Source organism: Eumetopias jubatus, unplaced genomic scaffold (genome assembly GCF_037043125.1).
Source record: "Eumetopias jubatus isolate StellerSeaLion01/CBP00866 unplaced genomic scaffold, mEumJub1_p1.0 scaffold_4, whole genome shotgun sequence".
Classification (NCBI taxonomy): domain Eukaryota; kingdom Metazoa; phylum Chordata; class Mammalia; order Carnivora; family Otariidae; genus Eumetopias; species Eumetopias jubatus.
This window is the reverse complement of record NW_028274810.1, coordinates 76,829,199-76,852,525: the sequence shown is the minus strand read 5'-3', so window position 1 is coordinate 76,852,525 and position 23,327 is coordinate 76,829,199. Positions and strand designations below refer to the sequence as shown.

General features: G+C 43.0%; 1 protein-coding gene across 10 annotated transcripts in view; it reads left to right on the top strand.

Annotated features, from left to right (window-relative positions):
* MACF1 (microtubule actin crosslinking factor 1) overlaps positions 1-23,327 on the top strand; it is a 229,394-nt gene that overhangs the window by 44,741 nt on the left and 161,326 nt on the right. For all 10 annotated transcript variants that reach the window (XM_088022487.1, XM_088022489.1, XM_088022488.1 and 7 more), the window contains exons 6-9: positions 21,384-21,550; positions 22,360-22,472; positions 22,578-22,684; positions 23,098-23,217. In XM_088022487.1, the coding sequence (XP_087878613.1) occupies positions 21,384-21,550; positions 22,360-22,472; positions 22,578-22,684; positions 23,098-23,217 (507 nt within the window). The remainder of the gene's footprint in view (positions 1-21,383; positions 21,551-22,359; positions 22,473-22,577; positions 22,685-23,097; positions 23,218-23,327) is intronic.

The following is a 23,327-nucleotide window of genomic DNA, read 5'->3' as shown; positions in this document are numbered from 1 at the left end:
GCCTTAGCAGGGTGGGAACAAGAACTTTGTTGAGCTTTCATGGAAGACTAGAGTTACCCCCTGGAAAGCCTTATGAACACAGGAGTTTTTTGGGTGGTTTTTTTTTTTTGGTTGTTTGTCTATTTGTTTGTTTTTAGAGAAACTGTTTTGGTCATTTGTACTTTTGCCACAAACCTGTCCTCACTCTGAGTGCCCAGTGTTGGTCTCCTGGGTGTGAGGTGAGAGGACTCTATCTACTGTGTCTCTATGTACCCTGACTGCAACTTAATCTCTTTTTAAAAGAGAGACTCATGGGCCAAGGAATAAAAACTGAATTAGTTAATCAACACTTTGCTGGATCAGAGGAGATGTGGGTAATGGAACTGTTCCTTTCCTGAGCACCTCCATCAGGAAAATGCTTACTCTCTCTTTCTTTAAAAATTTCTTACAAAAACTTTCAAACATTTATAGAAGTAGAGAAAATAGTATGAAGAACTACCATATACCCATCACTTAGCTCAACAATTCTTAACTCATGGCCAATATTATTTCATCTGTATCCTAACCCACTCCTCAAACCCCAGTAGGTTATCTTGAAAGAAATCCCAAACTTCATGTAATTTCATTGGTACATATATGTGTATCTCTGAAAGATAGGGATTCTTAATGTAAAGATTATAATACTGTAAAACAATAATTTCTTAAAATCATTAAGTATTTTGTGTTCAGATTTCCCCAATTACCTCATTAAAGAAACAAAAACAGTTGGTTTCTTTGAATCAGAATCCCAGCAAAGTCTACATATTGCATTAAAATTTCCCTTTCCTCCCTCCTCCGCCCTCACCTTGCAATTCATTGAGGAAATCAGGTCTTTTGTCCTTTAAGGTTTATAAAGATGCTGATGGCATCTCTGGGATGATTTTAAAACAACATCCTCCATCCCTCTGTTGTATTGCTTATAATCTGGTGGTTTAGATCTAGACCTGAGGCTCAGTACCATTCAGGTTCCTTTTTGGGGGATGTGGAAGGCCAGGATAGTAGTGTTGAGTTGTATATGCCTATTTCTGCATATCGGGAGGTACATGTGGGTTCAGCTGTTATCAGCCTGACCCATCCATTCCCTGTTAGCTGTTCACCGAATAGTAGTTAGCTGTTCACCTAACTACTGATCATCGTTGCTAGTTCATTAGAAGTTGCAGAATGGTGCTACTCAAGTACTTTCATTCCATCTTCATTATTTAGCTGGAGTACTTCTGTAAAGAACTTCACCTCATCAATTACCCTGAGAGGTATCTCCTATAGGAAAGGGGAGATCCAAAGATCAGTGCTCCCATCTTTCCCTCTGTTTACCAGTTTTCAGTGTAATTAATTGGTTCCCTAAAATTCTCCAAAAATGACAAATGAAAGCTACTTTCTTCTTTCTTTTTCCTTAGTATCACTTATGACTTATGGGTTTGTTTGTTTTTTTTTTTAAAGATTTTATTTATTTATTTGACAGAGAGAGACACAGCAAGAGAGGGAACACAAGCAGGGGGAGTGGGAGAGGGAGAAGCAGGCCTCCTGCCGAGCAGGGAGCCTGATGCGGGGCTCAATCCCAGGACCCTGGGATCATGATCTGAGCCGAAGGCAGACGCTTAACGACTGCGCTACCCAGGTGCCCCATGACTTACGGGTTTTTAACAGACTTAAATGTGTTGCAATAAAATACAACTATCATTCTTCCTAATATTCAAATAACTTCATCTTTGACCAAAGGGAGCTTCCTAAAGTTGACTCTGAGTCCTTTGGCATGACTCCCATAGTCCTTTTTGATAATCTCTTTTATTTCTTGTGATGAGATGTTCCAGACTCTTTTTGTGTATTTCCTGTCCAAGACTTGAGATCAGCAATTTCTCCAAGGAACTCTCATTCTGACCACAATCTGAATGCTACTGGGTTGGTCAGTTTTTCTGTGGACAGAGCTAGCCAATGTGTGTATTTTTCTCTTTTAAAAAATCATGAATTTATACTGATGTATCTCATTCAAACTTAAATTACAGAGTTTAAGTTTCTTTGTTTATGTTTTAGAATCTATGTGGGGCTCGAACTTATGATTCTGAGATTAAGAGTCACATGCTCTTCCAACTCAGCCAGCTAGGTGCCCCCAAATTATAGAGTTTTATTTAACTTACTTGACTTTATATCTCTTTTCCTCATGCTGAAAATCTTGATTCTAACAATAGTAACATATTATTTCTTCCCTTTTCCCTATACACACACCCATAGATGTCTGTACAAGCACATGTATATATTACATGTAATGTATTTGAACCAGAACAATCTCAGTGTTAGTAACAGTATGATTACTGAGAAGGTTGTGATTTCTTTGCAGTTTTCTTTGTCCTTGGGGTATATCTCCTGAGGATGTACAAATAATTATATTGTAAAGTCATTTGGAAAAAAATTCTGTTTTGTGAAGCCATTAATTCAAGACACAGTTAGGTTCATTTGTTTTTATTTGCCTCCGCATTTTTAGGGATTGCTTTCTCACCTTTCAGTTTTATTTCACATTATATAGACCATCTATGTTGTTCCAAAGGGACATTTTGAAGTGAACGTGAGGTGTACTCAGAGACGTCTAGCTTCCGGACCGTTCTCTCCATCCTGCTTCTTCCCCTTCCGTGTTAGTTTCCTAACCATCTTAAAACCCCTTTTTGGTTGCCATTGTTTTGCTTGTTTGTTTTAGGAAAATACATTCTTTTTTTCAAACATCTTTATTGAGGTATAATTTACATACCATAAAACTGACCCATATTCATTATACAATTCAATGATTTTTACGAGTTACACAACCATCACCATAACCCGGTGTTAGAACATTTTCATCCTACCAGTAAGACCCTTCCTGCCCACTTACCACCATCCTCCATTCTCCTCCCCAGCCTCAGGCAACCACTCATCTATTTTCGGCCACCATAGATTTGCCTGTTCTGGACATTTCACATAAATGGGATCACGGAATATGTGCCCTTTTGTGTCTGGCCTCTTTCACTCAGCGTTAAATTTTTGAGGTTCATCTCTGTTGTAGCATGTATCAGTATTTTATTCCTTTTTATTGCTGAGTACTCTTCTGTGGTATAGATACATAATATATTTTGCTTATTCAGCAGTTGATGGACATTTGGGTTGTTTTCACTTTTTGGCTATCATAAATAATGTTGATATGAATATTTGAGTACCAGTCTTTGTGTGGATATATACCTTGGAAGAGAATGGCTGGGTAGGTATGCTAAGTTTATGTATAACTTTTTAGGAAACTGCCAAACCGTCTTCCAGAGTGGTTATACTATACCATTTGACGTTCCCATCAGCAATTTGTGAGGACTCTTAGTTCTCCATATACTCGCCAAAATTTATTGTCTGTCTTTTTGATGATAGCGATCACAGTAGGTGTGAAATGGTGTCTTCTTGTGGTTTTAATTTACAGGAATATGTATTCTTTAACTGAATTCCACAAACATTTACTAAGGACCAGCTATGAGCAAGGTCCTAAGTAGAGTCTGTGGGTGATACAAAGTAAACTAGACACAGACTGAGTCCAGGTGCAACTGAATAATTCAGGGAAATGAGAAGAGGTGCACCATAAAATGATGGAGATTTAAAGAATCAGGGAGGTGTGAGGCTGGGAGATGGAGCACAGTATGTACTCAGTACTTAGCAGTTATTGGTAGCAACTTGTTATAATTATTAATGGACCTTATAATTTCCATAGCTTTTGACTTAGCTCACTGTTCTCTGCCCTGTTACCAGTTTCACTAGAAGATAAAATACTTGGGGCGCCTGGGTGGCTCAGTCGTTAAGCGTCTGCCTTCGGCTCGGGTCATGATCCCGGGGTCCTGGGATCGAGTCCCACATCGGGCACCCTGCTCCGCGGGAAGCCTGCTTCTCCCTCTCCCACTCCCCCTGCTTGTGTTCCTGCTCTTGCTATCTCTCTCTCTCTGTCAAATAAAATCTAAAAAAAAAAAAAGAAGAAGATAAAATACTTTTGGTTTCGTGTCTTCTGCACGCATATTGGCTACCTGCTTTTCTCTGTTCGTTATTTCAGCATAGCTGAACAACTATTTTGTCTTCTTGTAGAGGGAAGCTCTGCTGCCAGAGTATCTTCTCAATGCAACTGACTGCGAATTCCTTTTCTTTGCTGTTCTTGATGGCTTGATGTTTGTCTATATTAGCCACGTGTTTAGGAGCTTGGGGAAGGGTTCCCTGCTTGCAGAGCTTTTGACTGGCTGATAAAAGAGTTACATGGAGGCTCCACTATCCTTGTCTTTTTTCTTTTTTTTTTTTAAGATTTTATTTATTTGACAGAGAGATAGGTAGCAAGAGCAGGAACAAGCGGGGGGAGTGGGAGAGGGAGAAGCAGGCTTCCCGCTGAGCAGGGAGCCCGATGTGGGGCTCGAGCCCAGTCATGACCAGAGCCAAAGGCAGACGCTTAACGACTGAGCCACCCAGGCGCCCCTCCACTATCCTTGTCTTGCTTCAGAGAGAGTATGACATGTCTCTTGCTAGTTATGTATTATTGCTGTTTTCTAGTCTTTTATTATTGAGTATCTGTTAGCTGTTCTCACCAAGGACACATGCTATATAAAGCCAAAGAGAAATGTAGAGTAGAGCTATCAAATGTTAGGGGATCGGTAAAATAGTCATTATAAATCTCTGTTATTGGTGCTAATGAAACATTTCCAACACAACCAACTTTCTGGCTCCCTCTGATCCCCTGGGTCAGTACTGTCCCGAAGTTGATATAGATCATTTCCATATATGCTTCTGTACCTTTATGACAGATGAGTATTCATAAACAATATGTGCTATTTTTATAGTTGACACAGATCCTATCTTCTCTATACCCTTTCTTTTTTAAATTAAACTTTGTTTTTGAGGTTTATTGTGTTGATAAAAAAGGACCTGATTTGTTCACCGTAACTAATTTACGTGGACTAGAGCGTGAGTGGAGCCCCCTGCCGCTGTGTGACACAGCTGTTATTTGTAGTCTGTTACTTACCAGTATGAAGAAGGCATTCATTGCTACAGTGAACATCTGTGTACATGTGTCCGTATGCAAATAGGAAGGTGGGTTTTTGTTGTTGTTGTTTGTTTTCTGTTTTTATTTTTGTTTTTTTGGAAGTGGGTTGTTTGGATAGATACCTGGACTGGAATTGCTGGGTTATACACTTTCCCTTATTTTGCCAAATTACTCTCAGAAGCAGCGTGTGACGCACAGTGTTGTGTTGGGTAACACCTACTACTGTTTGAACGTTTGTTTATGTGTTGTCTGGATCTCTGCAGTAGGATGCCAGCTTAACAGTGGGTTTTGTCTCTTTTGTTCTCTTCTTGGCCTGGCTTAGAACAGGTACTTAATAAATATTTGTTAAGTGAATGGATATTTTATGTATTTCATCTTCTCAAAGCTGTGGGGTAGGTAAACCAGATAAATAGACTGTGATGGCCATTTTCCAGTGCTGGTTGTTCAGATGAACAACTGAAACAGTCCAACTGACATTTTTGGATTACACTTTCAGATCCTAATAATAGGATTTCTTGTCTCTTGATTTTGTCCAAACCTGTTTTAATGTTAGGATTTACAGTTTTTCTAAAAGTTAAGTTCTTCAACGTCAGAATCTGACAAAATTAGCTTTCCAACTCTCAAATGTTTATTAACTACCAGGATACATCTAGCACTCTGAAATTAAAAAAAAAATTCAGGGAGTTAAGGTGAAAAGTGGTTTTAGCTGGTAGATGCGAGGTTTACATTTTTGTGTACTTTATGGCACTTGGTACTTGGCATATAGATGAGGCACCACTGATGTTTGTGGAATGAGAATGAGCTCATTCACTCTGGCTTTCTCCATGGGAGAGCTGTGGGCAGTAAACAGTTAATTAGAAAAAGCCAAAGCAGAAGACCTGCAGAATGTCTGTGCCCTAGTCACCCCTAGTCGGCTGCTTTTCCAGAAGGCAGCAGGCCGTGTGTTCAGAGCTCAGGCGAGATGAGAACAAGGTCCAGGGGGAGGTCTTGGTGATCAGAGTTACTTAGTGAAATAGTGGACCAGAGCCCCTGTGAAGTAAAACAAGCCCCTGGGGCACCTGGCTTGCTCAGTCTGTGGAGCATGTGACTCTTGATCTCGGGGTTGTAAGTTCGAGCCCCGTGTTAGGTGTAGAGATTGCTTAAAAAAATAAAATCTTTAAAAAAAAAAAAAAAAAGAAAAGAAAAGCACCCAAACTTTGGACCTTAGAATGTATCTACTTTCCTTAGAACCTAGGCAAGAAAGAGAGTATATTAGGACCCTAGTGGTGGTGATAGTAGAGTGTTTCCTATCTTGGGGCTTAAGTAACAAATGGGAAGCAGAGGGATTTACTATAGACCGGACACCGAGCCCGCAGTGTCTTTATAGGGGTTATCTCATCAGCCCTCGCTCACCCCCTTACACGGTGGTAGTAGCCACATTTTACAGGTAGTTAGTTACTTAGCTACCAAGTTCCTAGAGCTGGGAATTTGAACCTAGGCCTACTTTACTGAAAGCTCTGCTCCTTCCTGAGGCCAGTTTTCCTTTGGAGCAGAAGGAAATGAAGGCCTGATTTGCCCAACATATGCAAGAAGTTGAAAAAAGAAAAGGCTCCTAGAAATAAATATACTAGGTTCTGTCAGGCCTGTCTGTCAGCAGCCGTCAGACTAAGCAGCTGTCTCTCTTGCCCTGGAGTTGATCAGTTTCAGGAATTTGGTTTGCTTGGATTTCATGAATTTTATTCAAGCTTGGGCCTTGGGGTGTGCATCTGGAAAGTTCCATAATTCCAGTTCTCTTTGTTGGAGGAATGAAGGCCTGGTGCCTGCCTAGAGAATTGTATTGTAATGTCAGGGTTTTTTGCTGATTAAATGATTTCCTATGGTCTGAGTGAGTTTCTCTCCCATGCTAGTGTCCTTGTCTGGTTTCTTGCTGTGGTTTATGATCACCATAAGATGGTGCTGCCACTTCGCACTCAGCTGTAGGGAAAGGCTTGGGGAGAAACCTACTGCCTGGAGGCAGATGGGTGCAGGGTCTCAGGAGCAGTCATGTAGGAGCTGTTGCTTTAGGGTGTCTTATTGCTTTCCTTCTGTGGAGGGCATTTTTCAGGACTCCAGGAAAGGTTGGGTAGGGCTCACATAGAGCCAGGCAGGCTATTTCCTTTTGCTGTGTGGTCTGGATCCTTTTGGTATAGAATAAACGGTGGCAGTAGGGAAGAAACACATACAACGGCTTTCCACGCCATCCAGAGCCCCTTGGGTTGTGGTGGTGTCTCATCTGTCAGACACTGTACTAAAAATTGGGGTGGGCGAATCCCATTGATGTACCCGGGTGATTTTTGAATCCAACTTTTAAGACTTTAATTCAGACTTCCTGCCCTACTGCAACTTGAGTAAAAACCATCTGGGCCTCATTTTAGCAACTTCCTCTCTTACTTCCAATAGCCCAGTGTTATCTGTTTGAGCCCTTGGCCCATGTGAGTCTAGTTGACAATTCAGAACAGTGGGTATCTTCCTGTTTTACTTAATTGAGGACAGACTCATCCCTGCTGCAGTTAGAATGTAGTATAACATGGGGCTTTGCCACTTACTAGCTGTGTAGCCAGAAGCAAATTAATCAACTTTCTTAAACCTCCGTTTCTTTATCTGTAAAATAGTAATTTTGACCTCATATGGTTGCCGACAGAATGAAATGAGGTGATGCATGCATAGCTTAGCACAGTGCTTGGCACATAACAAATGCTGAAAAGAATGTTAGCCGGCAGCATCAGTAATTACTGTTGAACATTTGTGCCAACTATTGTTCACAGAGGTGGAGCATCTCTGTTTTATTTGGAAGCCGTATCCTTTTTTACAGAGCTTCCTTACACAATACTCAAAACCGATTTCTGAGTGTCTTCTCTGTGTCGTTGGCTAACAGAATTAACAGATCTCTCTGCTCTCTCTCTCTTCTGTCTTTCTCTCTTAGGGGGAAGGCAAGGAGGAGGGAAATAAATGCTATAGGAGGTTAGATCTTTAAAGCCTGTTGTCTTAACTGTGAGGAGTAAGCTCCGGTCTCTCTTCAGATTTAATTTGTTTAAAATAATTTTATTATTTCTGACCTGAAAAATTTGAACATATATGTACATTGCTTGATATTTTCTTTTGGACATCCTGGCACAACCATTTGAAATCTCTTCCCTTTCAGAGTCTGGGGGCAGCGATAATGGCAGCATTCCCTGTCCTGGTTCTTCTTGGCCGTTCCCTGCCCGGCTGGTAGCAGTGGGCTGGTTTGCTTTCCCTCCTCCTCCTCCCTTCACGTTACCTTCTTCCATGGCCTCTCTCCTTTCCCCTCCCTTTTCCCTTTACTCTTACATCCCACCCCCTCCTCCTCACCCTCCATAGGTTTTCCCCTCCCCAGGTTTCTAGCTCCTTTTTGCTTTCTGTTTGTGTTTCTGAGGGCAGTGCTCCAATTACCTCATATTTGGAGAGAGGAAGCTGCAGCCAATCCGGTTTCTGTCTGCTTTTAGGTCAAGTGATTTCTGAACTGCAGTGAGATGCTTTGAATTTGTCTTGTTGCAGCTCTGAGCCTGTAAGATGGCTGTCTGAATCGGCAGCGGCTGGGAGAGACAGAGAGGCGGGGAGGGAGGGAGAAAGAATTGGAGGGATTGCCGGCATAGTGCATGTTTTTAAATGTGCATCGAATCCGATGAAGCCAACGTTGGGATTTCTCTGGGATACCAGGACTGGCTTAGCTGCGTTTTTGATGAGACTAGGAGAGGAAGGCGATGGGAAATTCACTGGGCTGTGTTAAGGAGCCGAAAGATTCACTAGCTATTCCTGAGAAGGCTCCCATATCTCCTAAGAAAAGGGTTCGGTTCAAAAGGAAGTGGAGGGGGAAGAAAACCCCTACTCCAGAGGTGTCTCATGAGGAAGAACCCTTGGAAGGAACCAGAGTCATTGAAGAGACGGAAACCCAACCGAAGTTAACAGTGAGTCTCCAAAAGGAGGAAGGAGCGGGAGGGGTAGAGTATCCCCCCCTAGACATTTCACTGCCTCAGAACTCGGCCCCCAGCTCAGGGGTGGGTGACCAGGGGATGATCGTGCAGGTGAAGGAGAGATTCCAAGGGGAGATCCAGACTGCTCACCTTTTGTTAGAGAATGAGTCATCGGTTGCCAGAGGGGTCTGGGATTCCCTGGAAGAGGGGATGACTGTCATCGCTCACCTGCTAGATAACCCAGCGGAAAGGAACTGTGAAAAGTCAGTGAGCCAGCTGGTGGAATTTCCGAGGCCAGCATCATGCAGTAGCAGGGCCGTGCTGCTGGCTTTGCAAGGGGAGACTGCAGGGGGGAAAGGAGGGGCTCCACTTGGACTTCGGAGCAGCACTTTCCCCAGGACGGACCACCCTGCCGTCGCAGGGGCTCAAGACCACCTTTCAGAGGGCTGGCGTGTAGGGGCAGGAACCACGGCTCTTGGCAGTGCCCCTCACACAGGTTCCTGGATTGCAGAGCCTTCTGTTCCTTCATCCCCACTGGACCCGTCAAGAGGCCACAGATGTACAGAAGCCCCCCATGTGGGTCGAGTGCCCCCCCAGGGTCTCAGACTGCCTACTTCTCAGAGTGATTTATCCATCAGCGGCAGGACTGCAAGCGTTTTGCCCTCCTCCTCTGGCTATGGCAGTGACGGGCCACATTTACATGGGGTCCAACTTAGAGACACAGAACCTGAAAAGAGCTCCACATCCTTCTCGGAAGAGGATGGCACCCTTTCTTTGGAGGCAAGTCACACCCCACTGTGGGGTCTGGAGGAGGCGGGTGGGCTACGTTCACGTTTGGATTTCTGGCCCTCAAACTTGTTAAAGTGGAGTGTGCTAAACAGTGAGGATCTTGGTGCTACTTCTCAAGCTTACCTGTGCTGCGTACCGGGAGTTAGTGCCTGGGTTTGGCAAACGGAGTCTATTTCAGGTCTGCCCCGTGATGCTTGAAACCAAGTCTTTTGTTGTCTCTGGGGAATCCCTGATTCCAGGTAACCACACAGCATAATTGCTCTAGCTATCTGGTGGAGTTATCTTTCAACGTGCAGTGCTAGGTAGCACTTAACTTTCTCAGGCAGGTCTGTTTATCAGCTTCCCTGCTGCAGGAAGTTGTGGTGTAGTACAAAGGACGAGGGGAGGCCTGGCTGCATCTCCTAAGTGAGTGTGGAAGGCGTGGAGAGTGTTGAAGGGATTCGGGGTGAGACAGTTCTCACCGACGTGATTGTTCTGCTTCCCTAGAGAGTGATGTTCTTATGAGCTGATGTAATCCTCCTCCTGCGGGGACACTGCTAATGACAACACCCCTCCAGTATTCGCACAGGTGGAGAGGGCTGATCCTCCTTTGGTTCCTAACTCAAGCATTAGAGGATAGGCACACAGAATTATCTGGAGATTACTCCAGGGAGGGGGGTTAGGGTAGTTTGAAGGTTCAAGGCTAGAAAAAGTTTGTGTTCTGATTGGACTTGTTTATGACTTGAACAGATTTTTGTTTGTGAGGTATATATTGAGGCATAGGTGGCCGTGGTGAATGTGGTGGGTGCTGTGAATGCTTTTTAGGTCTAGGAGCAGGGAGGCATTCAAGAGATCTGGACACTGAGGGGGGAAGAGGACCCAGCCCAGGGTCTGGCATGTAAGTGTGTGATTGTGTGGGTGACTGAAGTTTTATTTGTTTGAGAGAGAGAGGGCACAAGAGAGGGGAGGGTCAGAGGGAGAAGCAGGCTTCCTGCTGAGCAGGGAGCCCGATGAGGGACTCGATCCCGGGACGCCAGGATCATGACCTGAGCCGAAGGCAGCCGCTTAACCAACTGAGCCACCCAGGTGCCCCTCCCGGGTGACTGAAGTTTTAAATCACCAATGATTGAAGAACTTTTGTTGGCATGTCAGCTTCTGCAGCAGAAGAAATAAAAACTTTAGGAAACGAGAGCAGCAAAAGGTGGGAGATGAAGTAGGGCATTTTCCTTGCTCTGGCTGTGGCCAGCTGCCCTGGTGTCTGCAGAGCAGGGATGTGGCCTATGTACGGTGCCCCACTTACCACCTGACAGCATGAGGCTGAGTAGAGACACAGTCTCTTGTTCGTGATCTGTGCTTAAAATGTCCTCTTTGGGGATGAATTTGCTCCACGAATAGGCTCATGTCAGTGCCCTTTGTTATTGCAGAGTTTAGAAACTCCCAACAGCTAGAGGGACATGTGGCCATTGAAAATACTTATATGGTTGGGCAAGAGGCCAAGAATGTGTGTGGTGGTGGGGTGGGGAGGGGAGAGAAGTTGGGAAGGAAAGCAGTGGAGGCTGCTGCGGTGGAGTGTACGAGTACTTGAGCTCTTGTCTTTGTTTGGAATGGATGCAGAGCAGTTTTGCTGAACTGATTGCTCTTTTGATACCATTGGCATTAAAGTTGAAGTTTGGAGGCACCATAATGTTTTAGGAAACATGCTTATAATTAAGCGTGAGATTGTCAGAAAGTTTGGAGTGTCAAATTTTAAGGAACTCCTAGTGGAAATCAATTCTAGATAATGGACCATAGGTGACCATGGCACTTTTAGTTTGGAATCTCCACACTGAGAAGAGGAGGGCCCGAACAACCCTGTGCAGAGTCTTAAGGAAAAGGTTGGTAGGAGAAACCTTTCGGACCATGATCTGTAGTTCAACAGTATTGATAGCAGTGTGATTCTTTGGCCGTTCAGTATGAGTCAATTTGGTGTGTGGTGTTTTCTGGGCACCCCACCCCTTCTACCCTTTCAGAGCAGACACGGACAGACCACTCAGTTATAGCCCAGGCTGAAAAACTTAGTGACTGAGTGTCAGCTCAGATGGCTGATAACATTTCTGAGGCTCCGTGTCCATCGTGTGAGGCAGGGACCACAGACTGAGCACCCTGTGTCACAGATAAGTAACTTCTCAACGGTTAAGTGTGAAGTCCCTTCAGAATGAAAGTCCTTTAGGCCAAGAGGCCTGAAACCCTCACTGGTTCCGACAGGAACTGTCTTGAGGGAGCTGCTCCCTTACCAGCAGGCTGTTCCCAGGCCTCCAGGACAGCAGCAGCCAGGGAGACAGGCCTCCTGTAGCATGTGGGTTGCGACTCGAGGCGAGAGCATGCGACAGGAGTGGGGTTCTGTCTGTGGAGTGTGGGAGCCGTGGGAGGGCACATGGTCAGAAGGGCAGTGCTGCTGCTCACACTCCAGCGCTTCCCTGAAGGCCTGGCAGCCGGCAGTTCCACAGAGTTGATTTTGTGGTTGCTCTTTGGCGCTTGTTTTGCTTTTAATAATGTCAGAGTAGTAACCCTCCTCCGGAAGCAGTTCGGGTTCCAGAGTGCCGTCTGTTGCTGGCGGAACTCAGGCCGCATCGTCTCTCCGGTTGATCCGCCCAGGGCATATTGTCGGGCTTGGGACCAGGCTGTGGCGCGACAAACTTGGCAGTGGGTTTTGTTTCTTTTCAGGATAGAGAGAAATGGGAACTGATTCTGATTCTTGCTGAGTGTGGGGTTTAGATAGGAGAAGACAAATGGTCTACCTTCCTGTTCACCTGAGATCGTTAATACTTCCCTTGTCAGGAAGTAGTTAACACCGAGATAGGCTGACAGGGACCAGCTAATAGAAATGGTTTTCAGAATAAGTGGACTGGGATTTGGAGCTGGGTGGGAGTGTCAGGCACAGACCTTCTCTCAGGAGGACTCCCTCCCCCCAGCTGCCATCAACACCCACAATACCTGGCTTACTGGAACAAGGAAAAGTACTGAAAATCCCTTCCCCCTTCCTGGCCTGGCTCCCATGCCAGTCTCCTGTCCACACTGTCGGCAGGTTCTGTCAAGTGAAGAATCTGGCTGCGTACGATGCCACGAAACCTTAGAGTCCCCACAGTGAATAGTAAGATAACATTGGGGGCTAGGAGTGATGAGAAGGAAATTGTTTGGTGTATTATTTTCTGGGCTCAGCCTTTTCAGTTTACAAGTACCCCTTTCCCACTTCTCCTCTTTAATTACAGGGAGTTGTTTTACTAATACTGGCTTTGTATTGCAAGAAGAAAGCAAAATTAACCAGATGATCCTATTAGATGAATGTAGCAGTTAAAGTCAGAGCTAGAGCTTTATTTAAGAAAGGGCTTTTTTCTTTTTCAAAGTATTATTTCTAAAGAATCATCATGAATTTTGAAGTATAACATGGTGGTATGGTTATGTTAAAAGGAGTCCTCATGATTTAGGGACACCTGGCTGGCTCAGTCAGTAGAACATGTGACTCCTCAGCTCAGGGTTGTAAGTTCAAGTCTCATGTTGGGTATAGATATTACTTCAAAATTAAATTTAAAAAAAAAAGCCTTCTTATTGGGGCGCCTGGCTGGCTCAGTCGGTGGAGCATGCAGCTCTTGATCCCGGGGTTCTAAGTTTGAGCCCCATGTTGGGTGTAGAGAGTACTTTATCCAGTCCTCATGTTTCAGAGATGCTTACTGAAGTGTTTATGGAAGAAATGCATGTGTGTGGGTTTGCTTCATAATAACAGGGGAGAGTGAAGTGGGCGGAGTGCAGATGAAACAAGATTAGCTATGAGTTGAAATGGTTGAAACTGGGTGATGGGTACCTAGGAGGATTTCATTATGGTATTGTCTTTTTGCATGTATTTGAAATTTTCCATTTCAAATGGAAAGTTAAGAAAAACAGTGGTAATTATTGTATAATGCATATTCTGAGAAGGGATTAATATTCAGAATCTGTGAAATGTAGTTTAAGTAAGGAGGTTAAGAGTGTGGAGCCAGATTGGCAGAGTTTGAATTCCAGCTCTGCTACTTACTAGCAGTGGATTTTGGGGCGAGCTACTTCTCTGTGATACAATTTCCTCATTTGTAAATTGTGGATAAGAGTAGTATATACTATGTAGAGTTGTGAGAATTTTATGAATTAGCACAATAAATGCTAGTTATTAGTATTAGTATTTAAAGGATCCCTACCAAATAAGAAAAAGGCAAACACCCTCGTAGAAAAAATAGGGGAAAACCCAGGAATAAGCAATTCACAAAAAAGGAAACCCAGATGCCTCATACACATGCCTTTCTCACTAGTAATCAAAGATACAAATATCAAAACAAGTTAGCCTTTTAAACCCATCAGAAAATAAAAAGTCTGAAAATCCCAAGTGCAGATGAGGGTGTAGCATGATGGAAAATCTCTTCGCACCCTGTGTGTGGAAGCAGTATGCCAAGTGGAACTGGTATTCGGAGAGCAGTTTCCAATAGTTAGTAGAATTGAAGGATGCCCATATTTTATGACATAGGATTTCCATTCTAGTCGTATTCCCTCAAGAGCTCTCCAAGACTCTGAATTTGAATGCTGACAGGAGCACCCCTTGACAGTTACCTAACTCGGGTGTTGGTAATAAACACAGCTGCCTTCAGAGCCCTCTAACTAGCCAGGCGTTTGTTACGAACGACGGCACCTGCCCTCACCTACTCCTTGGATGGAAGTTTTCAGTCCGATGCCGTCCCTGTCGTGGGATGAGGTCAGCTAGAAACTTCAGGACATGAGAATCAAGTCTCTCTTTGCTTACTCTATCTAGTCCCATTCCCTGAGACGTATATAGACTTACAAAGTCTGAACTCCACAGCCTCGCCTTCCAACCCTCTGTCATCTATCTAACCTTCTCTCCTGTGTCAGTTTTCCCTTTGAACCTACTTATCTTCACAGATCAACCCCTCACCCATCTATTCCAGTTTCAACTTATTTCAACTTCCAGTCTTTGTTTACATCCACTTTCTACCTAGAATTCTTTTCTTCTTTCTCTATTCTAGAACATCGTTCAAGGGTAAGCTTACTTATTTATTTTTTTATTTATAAAGATTTTATTTATTTATTTGTCAGAGAGAGAGAGAGAGCACAAGCAGGGGGAGTGGCAGGCAGAGGGAGAGGGAGAAGCAGGCTCCCCGCTGAGCAGGGAGCCCGATGCGGGGCTCGATCCTAGGACCCCGGGATCATGACCTGAGCCGAAGGCAGTCGCTTAACCTACTGAGCCACCCAGGCGTCCCGAGGGTAAATTTAAATCATACTTGTTTAAGTGTGATTTTTTTATCACTCTAACCCATACTAATTTTTCATTCTGTTGAGATCCTCTGCTGGATATTACTAGTTACTCTATTACGGTTGCTTCTTTGGGGCCTTCAGCGTAACTCTTTCATGTGACCTACCACATATGGTACATGCAAGGTAAGGTTTTTTTTCCCTCCAGAAACTAGCCTTCAGAAAAGAGGGATTCTCTTTATATTTGACTTTTTATAAAGTTTTTCTTGTTATTGGGCTCCCAGTGAAATTACAGTCAGTTCATGAAAAAGGATGAATGAATTTGTCACCATCTGCTAGTTCAATTGATATCAACCTTCGTGGGGATCAACCCACATTACTGGTTAGACAAAAAGCCTAAGAAAGTTTTAGTTATATTGTTTTTGAGAATATAAATGTCCTAATTTGAATTGTTGAATGTATTGTATATAGTAAGTCTTAATCACATTAAAAACTTAAAAAAAAATCATTCACATCACTTATAAAAAACACACAGCAAGCGTTCACATTATGGAAACCATAAATAAATACCAATAGAATGAATGCATGGGGGGAAAAATCTAATTCAGTGTGATGCAACTGGATTCCTGTGGCTGGGGATAAAATTTTCAGTGACAACATGGATCCAGAAAAGGGCTGTTGTATCTCAGAAATCTTACTAAGAAATGTAGATGATGTTTTCTAAGAATATTCACTCAAAAAGTAGCTTTAGTTTTTTTTTAAGTAGCTTTATTGATGAAAAAGACATTGATGCCAAAGATGCATGTGAAGAGTTTGAATAACATGATTTTATGAAATGTAAACATAGAAAATGCATTACTTCAAAATTTTTAAAAAGTTGTTATTTAAATTCCAGTTATCATACAATGTAATATTAGATTCAACACTTCCATACAACACCTGGTGCTCATCTCAGCAAGTGGCATTAATTCTAAATTAATGCATTAGATATACTGCTTAATTTTAAATGTGTATATGTGTAAATAAATTTCTAAAAGTTTATATATTCAAGAGGACCACAAAGCTTCCCTTTCTCCATTCCTCTCTTCCATCCATCTGTTATCATTTGGAAAAATTGGTGAGGGCTTTATATTTGGGATAGTCTTTCTTTAGCAAGTTAGGGCAACTATCACCTAAATTCTTTCAAGGCAATCATGTCTGGTTTTTTTATTTCCCTCTTTTCACCTGGCTAACTTCTGCTTATATCTTGAAACTCAGCATAAATGTCATCTCAGAGAGGTTCCTTGGCAATGCTAGTTTGGGTTACTTGTTTACCTCTGTCACAGCATTGATCCCTCTGTGTGTCATATTGCTAAATTGCTTGGGCTTGAGGCCCGAGTGATTGTCAAGAAACAACAGAATGAATAATTGGTGTTTGACTCTTTTTTTTTTTAAGATTGTAATTTTTTTTTTTTAAGTATTCTCTACCCCCAACAGGGGGCTCGAACTTGCTCACAACCCTGAGATCAAGAGTCAGTGCTCTACCAACTGAGCCAGCCAGGCACCCCAGTGTTTGACTTTTTTATTTTGAGATACCAAGAACTTAACCACAGCTCCTAGAATAGAGGGGTTGTCAAAGAAATAACAGAATGAAGAAATAGTGTTGGACTTTTTTTGTTCTTCTCCATGGTGCCTGGAATAATGTTAGGCACAGAAGAGATGTTGTTCAATAAATACTTATTGAATTACTAGGAACACGTTATGTTTTTAGATACACTTCAGAGAAGGGATTAATCAGGACTTGGAAAGTGTGGGTTGAAAGAGAATTCAGGGGGCTCCTGGGTGGCTCAGTCGTTGGGCGTCTGCCTTCAGCTCAGGTCGTGATCCCAGGGTCCTGGGATCGAGCCCCGCATCAGGCTCCCTGCTCTGCGGAAAGCCTGCTTCTCCCTCTCCCACTCCCCCTGCTTGTGTTCCCTCTCTCGCTGTCTTTCTCCGTCAAATAAATAAATAAAATCTAAAAAAAAAAAAAAAAAGAATTCAGGTAGACCTGCATAGTCTCTGGGATGGTATTGAAGCTGTCCTCCTCTCCAGATGGCTTCTTTGTAAAAATCCAGATGAGATAGGGTGCCTGGATGGTGTGGTCAGTTGGTTGTCTGACTCTTGGTTTCACCTCGGGTCATGATCTCAGAGTTATGAGAACAAGCCCCGTGTCAGGCTCCACACCCGGTGCAGAGTCTGCTGAAGTATCTCTCTGCCCCTCCCCTTGCTTGCTCGTGCTCGCTCACTCTTTCTAAAATCAATCAATCAATCAATCTTTAAAATAAAATAAAATAAAAATCCAGATGAGGGAGAAAGCTCCCTGACACTGCAGCCGGGTTTCTGCATTTGGGAGATTAAGGTAAAAGCATCTACATAGCCCCAAGGACAGCGCTGTGCACATCACATGTGAACGTTCCATGAAGACATGGACAAAAGCCCAGTTTGATTACTGAGATGGTTGTGATGATAATCCCATTTTTCTCATCCAGTTCACGGTCTATCTAGGAAGGGCCCTAATCCAAACAGGGTATTTGTCCTTTCCCTGAGGGATCCAGACATTTCCCTGTCTCATTATAGCTGTGTGGAAAATCTGAAGTAAGCTGTTCATTGAACGATTTTCCGTGCAATACACAAGATAACTGTGATTGGCAGATAGGATGCCACCAGAGATTAACTGTAGTTGTAGTAGACATACGATGCCAACTAATTAAGTGGACATTTTTTTTTTAATAAAGAACCCAAATACTCAGATTTCCTCTTGCTTATTCAGATTCTGTCCCTTTTTGCTTCAACATAATCCTTTTCCTGACAGTGTTTTTGCCTTACTACATGTGTGAGGCGGCTATTGGCAGTGCTGGGGTCTGTCGGCGGTTGGTGGTACCAAGCCACTGACATAAGCATCTCGAAGTGTTGTTAAGGAGAACTGGAATAGAATTGGTACCGGGGGGTGGGGTGGGGGAGGCTGTTTTCACTAGAGCCACCGGAGGATGGCTTGGGTACCATGATCCATTGTTGGGCCCTCCGCTTTGCAACTCTGTATGTTGTTTTTTCAGCATACTTGGAATTGACTGAGTTTTAAAGGATTGACTCACAGTGGTCATACTTACTAGAGATTAACTGATGTAAATTAATTAATTTACAATATGAGTTATTAACTGCCAAGTGGTACAGTATTTGAACTGACCACTCAGTGCATTTTGTTGCTTTAGGACAGACTGTTGAGTGAACATGGAGTCAGAGCAAAGAGACGATGGGTAGAGAGGATAGATTTGTAGGGTGATCTTACTGACTGGCATCATCAAAGTTTGGCAGCCTGATTTCTCCTGTAGAAATGCACCTGTCAAGGGGACGAGAATCCTGGAATCTACTGGTTAGACCACCGTTTTGCCATCACAGTCTTAGAGGCAACACGTATTGATTTTCCTTTTCTAGACTCCATGCAGGCTCCCCATACTCTTTTGTTCCCGTAGTCTTTCTTCAGACACTTTAGTAATATTTTGTAGTCTTCAGCTTTCTTGTATACTTAATGGAGTGTTAAAGTTCCTGGCCCTGTGTTTTTCTGAATTTAGAGTATCTTCACCAGATATTTAATCTTATCTACCAGGAGTTGAGTTTGTAAATTGTATTCAGAGACTTGGAAATGCTTTATTGTTGACTGCCCCCTTGTACTGACCACCAGAGAGGATACTCCTTTCACAGTGCCGTACCTGATGGAGACAGCTGAGAGACAGGTGTTCTACTGACATGCCTGTGCCTTCCTTGCCCAAAACACCTGGCCCCATAAGTTGTGCTGGGCATGCTGTTTTATTTATTTATTTTTAAAAAAGATTTTATTTGGGGCACCTGGGTGGCTCAGTCGTTAAGCGTCTACCTTTGGCTCAGGTCATGATCCCAGGACCCTGGGATTGAGCCCTGCATCAGGCTTCCTGCTCAGCGGGAGGCCTTCTTCTCCCTCTCCCACTCCCCCTGCTTGTGTTTCCTCTCTTGCTGTGTCTCTCTCTGTCAAATAAAGATTTTATTTATTTGATGTGGGGGGAGCAGAAGAAGGGGGGAACAGGAGAGGGAGAAGCAGGCCCCCCGCTGAGCCGGGAGCCTGATGTGGGGCTCGATCCCAGGACCCTGGGATCATGACCTGAGCCAAAGGTAGACGCTTAACCAAATTGAACCACCCAGGCGCCCCAGCATGCTGTTTTATTATGATAGAAAGGAAATGCACGTTCCTTAGGCACATTACCTACATCACTTTATTTAATCCTTATAATGACCCTATGGGAAAGTTATTCTATTTTAAATATGGGGAAGATGGGGTGCAAGAACTTAGATAATTTATTTGCCTGTGGTCTCAAATGCATGTCTCTCTGATTCAAAGGCTTATTCTTTTATTGATAAAGGTTATTTTGTAGCTTTCATTATAAAAGTAAAATATGTTCATTATTTAAAGTCTGAAGAAAAGAAAAGTAAAAAGAAAAGAAAATTATCCATAGTCCCACTCCAGGAGAGACAACCATTGTTGATTTTAGCTCAAACTTGTTTGTTTATACTACACACTGTTTTGAATTTACTAATTAAGTAAGTTTGCTGTCAAAAAAGTAGTGTGTCTCAGAATTCTAGGTGGGCCTTACCCCAAAATACGTTTGTTTATTTTTTTAATATTTGTTTATTGTTCTATTTTTAAACTAAGTGATTATTAATTAAACATGTTAAATGTCCAGCATGTGACCAGCACAGCACTAGGTGCGGTGGGTGATGTATGGAAGCTCTGTGGTCACTGAGTCTCAGAGTTGGAAGTTATTTCTTCCACAGCATCCCCACTTCTGCTTGAACATGCCACGTGGACGAGCTCTCCCTCGTAGGGACTGCTCTTGAATTTTAGATCATTCTGATTATTAAGATGAGGGACTGGCTCCTCAGGAAACCTACAGTCTAGGGGAGATAAGATCAAATGTATGATAAAAGCCAGTAATTGAAGATAACATTTAATGTTATGTGGGAGAAGGAATTGAAGGAAGACCATCATCCATACAAGGAAGAGCAAACAGAACTCTGTTACCCATAGCCTTGTGTTTGGACAAGGTGCTTTACTTATAATCTCGTTGGTTATCACAGCAATCCTGAGAAAGGTAGTAGGTATTATTCCCACTTTACAGATGTTATGGCTGAGGTCCAGCTTACAGTTGGTGAAGTTGAGATTCAAGCCCAGGTCTGCATGGAACCAAAGGCATGCACTTACTTCTCTCCCACACTGCCCTCTCTCTAAAGTAGTTCCTGTGCTAGATTTGGGGGGATTCGTAAAATAACTTTATTTTCTTATAAAAATGCACATGACATAGAAAATTTGGAAAATAGAAATATCACCTCTAATGCTACCACTTAGAGATACCTGTGATGACTAGCTTGGTGTTTTTCTCTCCTGTATTTCGCCTTATTTACTCTCAACTACGTATATGCATTTATCACATACCTTGTGTATACGTATGTATTTATCTGTATATATGACTACATACTTAGGTATTCAGTATATCTTTTATACAAAACCACTATTATTTTGTTTGTGTTCTTTTTCTTTTCATAAAATATGGTGATCATTTTCCAATGTCATTAAGAAATTTTTAAAGCATACCCTTTTAAGTCCTACAGAGAATTCTACCATGTGAATGTGCTCTTACTTTGTAACCAATCAATCCCTTATTAGAGTTGAAGCTCTGTAATTTTTGCTGTAATGTTTATAATATTTTTTAAGATTATTTATTTATATAGAGAGAGCACAAGCAGGGGGAGCGGCAGGCAGAGGGAGAAGCAGGCTCTCTGCTGAGCAAGGAGCCTGACGCAGGGCTTGATCCCAGGATCCCGAGATCATGACCTGAGCCGAAGGCAGTTGCTTAACTGACTAAGCCACCCAGGCACCCCTGTTTATCATATTTTGATAAGCATTCTTGTATAAACAGTTTTTTGCATGTATCTCTGATTTTTTCTTATCACGTGTATGTGTGTTTTAAGACTTTTGGTTCAAAACTACCATCTGGAGGAGTTAGGTCACATGCACTCTCACATGCACACTCTGAGTGTGCTGTTTGAGAATCCATGTTAGGTACTCTCTCCAGTACTGATAGTATCATTACAAAAAACTTTCCCTATTTGGTAGGTGAAAAATGACCTCTTTGTCGTCTTAATTTGCATCGTTTTGACTACCAAAGAGAATGAATCTGTGTTGGAGTTGTCATCCGAAGTTCTGCCAGTCTTGGATCTCCTTCTTCCTTTAAGAGCCATATGTATGAAGAAGAGAAGGCTAGAAGGCTTCATCTTATTTATACTAAAGTACTTTGTGTCCTATTTTTTGGCAGATCTCTGACATCTACATTAGTGGAGAGTCAGGGGACATGTCAGCCAAGGAGAAGCTGCTCTTGTGGACCCAGAAGGTGACAGCTGGTTACACAGGAATCAAATGTACCAATTTTTCCTCCTGCTGGAGTGATGGGAAGATGTTCAATGCACTTATTCACCGGTACAGGTAAATGCAGTAGAATTTCCCTGTGCCTGGAGGAGCTTCTCATCTTGCTTGTAATAAGTTGTTATGCCACTTTTCCTCTCAACCAAGCATCAAGACTCTGGTTCATTTTACTTATTTAAAAAAGGAATATATATTCAACTCCTACTATTCTAGGCACTGGGTACAAAAGAGCAACAGCTCTTGCTTTCATGGAGCTAATTTGTTTATTAGGCAACAAACAAATAAATACATGGTGTTATATGATGGTAAGCACCATCATGTAAGGGTTGTTGGGGAAGAGAGTGATGGGGTTTGTTGTATTTTGGACAGGGTCGCTGGAGATGGCCTCTCTGATTAGGGTGTTGGAGCAGAGCTGTAAAGGAGCGAGCCATGCAGGCCTTCTAGGGTCAGAATGCTGCACTGGGAGGAAAGAGCAAGTGCAGAGGGCCTGAGGTGGGGGCTTACATGGAGTGGATAAGGAACAGCAGGTGGCTGGAGTGAGGAGTGAGGAAGATAGGAATTTTGATGACAAAAATCAAAATTATTGCACTCTTAGTGGTCATAAACACATCCCAATTTTCACTCTATACTAGTTTATGATATCTTTCCCATGAAATCCAACCTACCTGCTGTGTGCGTTTAGAATGAGCGAGCACTGGGCTCCTAGCATGTAAGTGAAAATGGGATTAGTACCTTTCTAAACCTCTTGCTTTCTCTCTCATGCAATCAGCGTATTCTGGCTCCGGGTACTTCTAAGAGGTTTACTTTGTGTGAACTCATATGTGATGTGTAGATGGTGGCCTTTCATGTGCCTTGGTGGACTTTTACAGACCTGATCTGGTGGATATGGAGAGGGTACAAATCCAAAGTAACCGTGAGAACTTGGAGCAGGCTTTCGAAGTGGCAGAAAGACTGGGGGTCACCCGCTTATTGGACGCCGAAGGTGAGACCTGGCCGGAGTTGAGTTATGTTCGCCTTACATTCCTTGTCCTTCTCCTGGCAGCTTTGTCTGTTCTGACTAAGAAACTTCTTACCATTTCTCTCTCAGACGTGGATGTGCCATCTCCAGATGAAAAGTCTGTGATCACTTATGTGTCTTCAATTTATGATGCCTTCCCTAAAGTCCCTGAGGGTGGAGAAGGAATCAGTGCTACGGTACAAGAACGCTTCCCCAAAATGCCTTCTAACTTCCATATGTTTGGGTGGAATGTACTGATTAGACCTTATTCTCAAGCACTCACTGTAGGCAGAGCACGTTTATACAGAGCAAGCTGAATCCACATCCTCTTTATATGTGGTCATTGTCTTTGGTCCCTGGGAATGAATCTAGATGCTGCTAATTTTGTAGCATCCAGCATAGACTATTCTAGTGTCAGGAAATTGAATCCTCTTTTGAGAGCCCTTGAGGAGCTCTGAAACTGGGACTCGAAGCATTAGGCTGAGCAGCGGTGTAGGCAATTAGAGGAAAGGAATTTTATGTGGTTTGGGGTGGCCTAAGCTACTGTCCCCTGTGCTTGTTTTGTGTACTGCTAATCAGAAGGTGTGTGATATCTACCTTTTGGCAATAGGAAGTAGACTCCAGGTGGCAAGAATACCAAAGCCGAGTGGACTCCCTCATTCCCTGGATCAAACAGCATACAATACTGATGTCAGATAAATCTTTTCCCCAGAACCCTGTAGAACTAAAGGTAAAGTCATGGACTTAAGTTGTTTTTTGTAAATTCATTCCTGGGATTAAGTCTCAGAGCTTCTTGCTGCTGGCTTCTGGGTGAGGTGGGATAAAAGGCGGGTCAGGTTG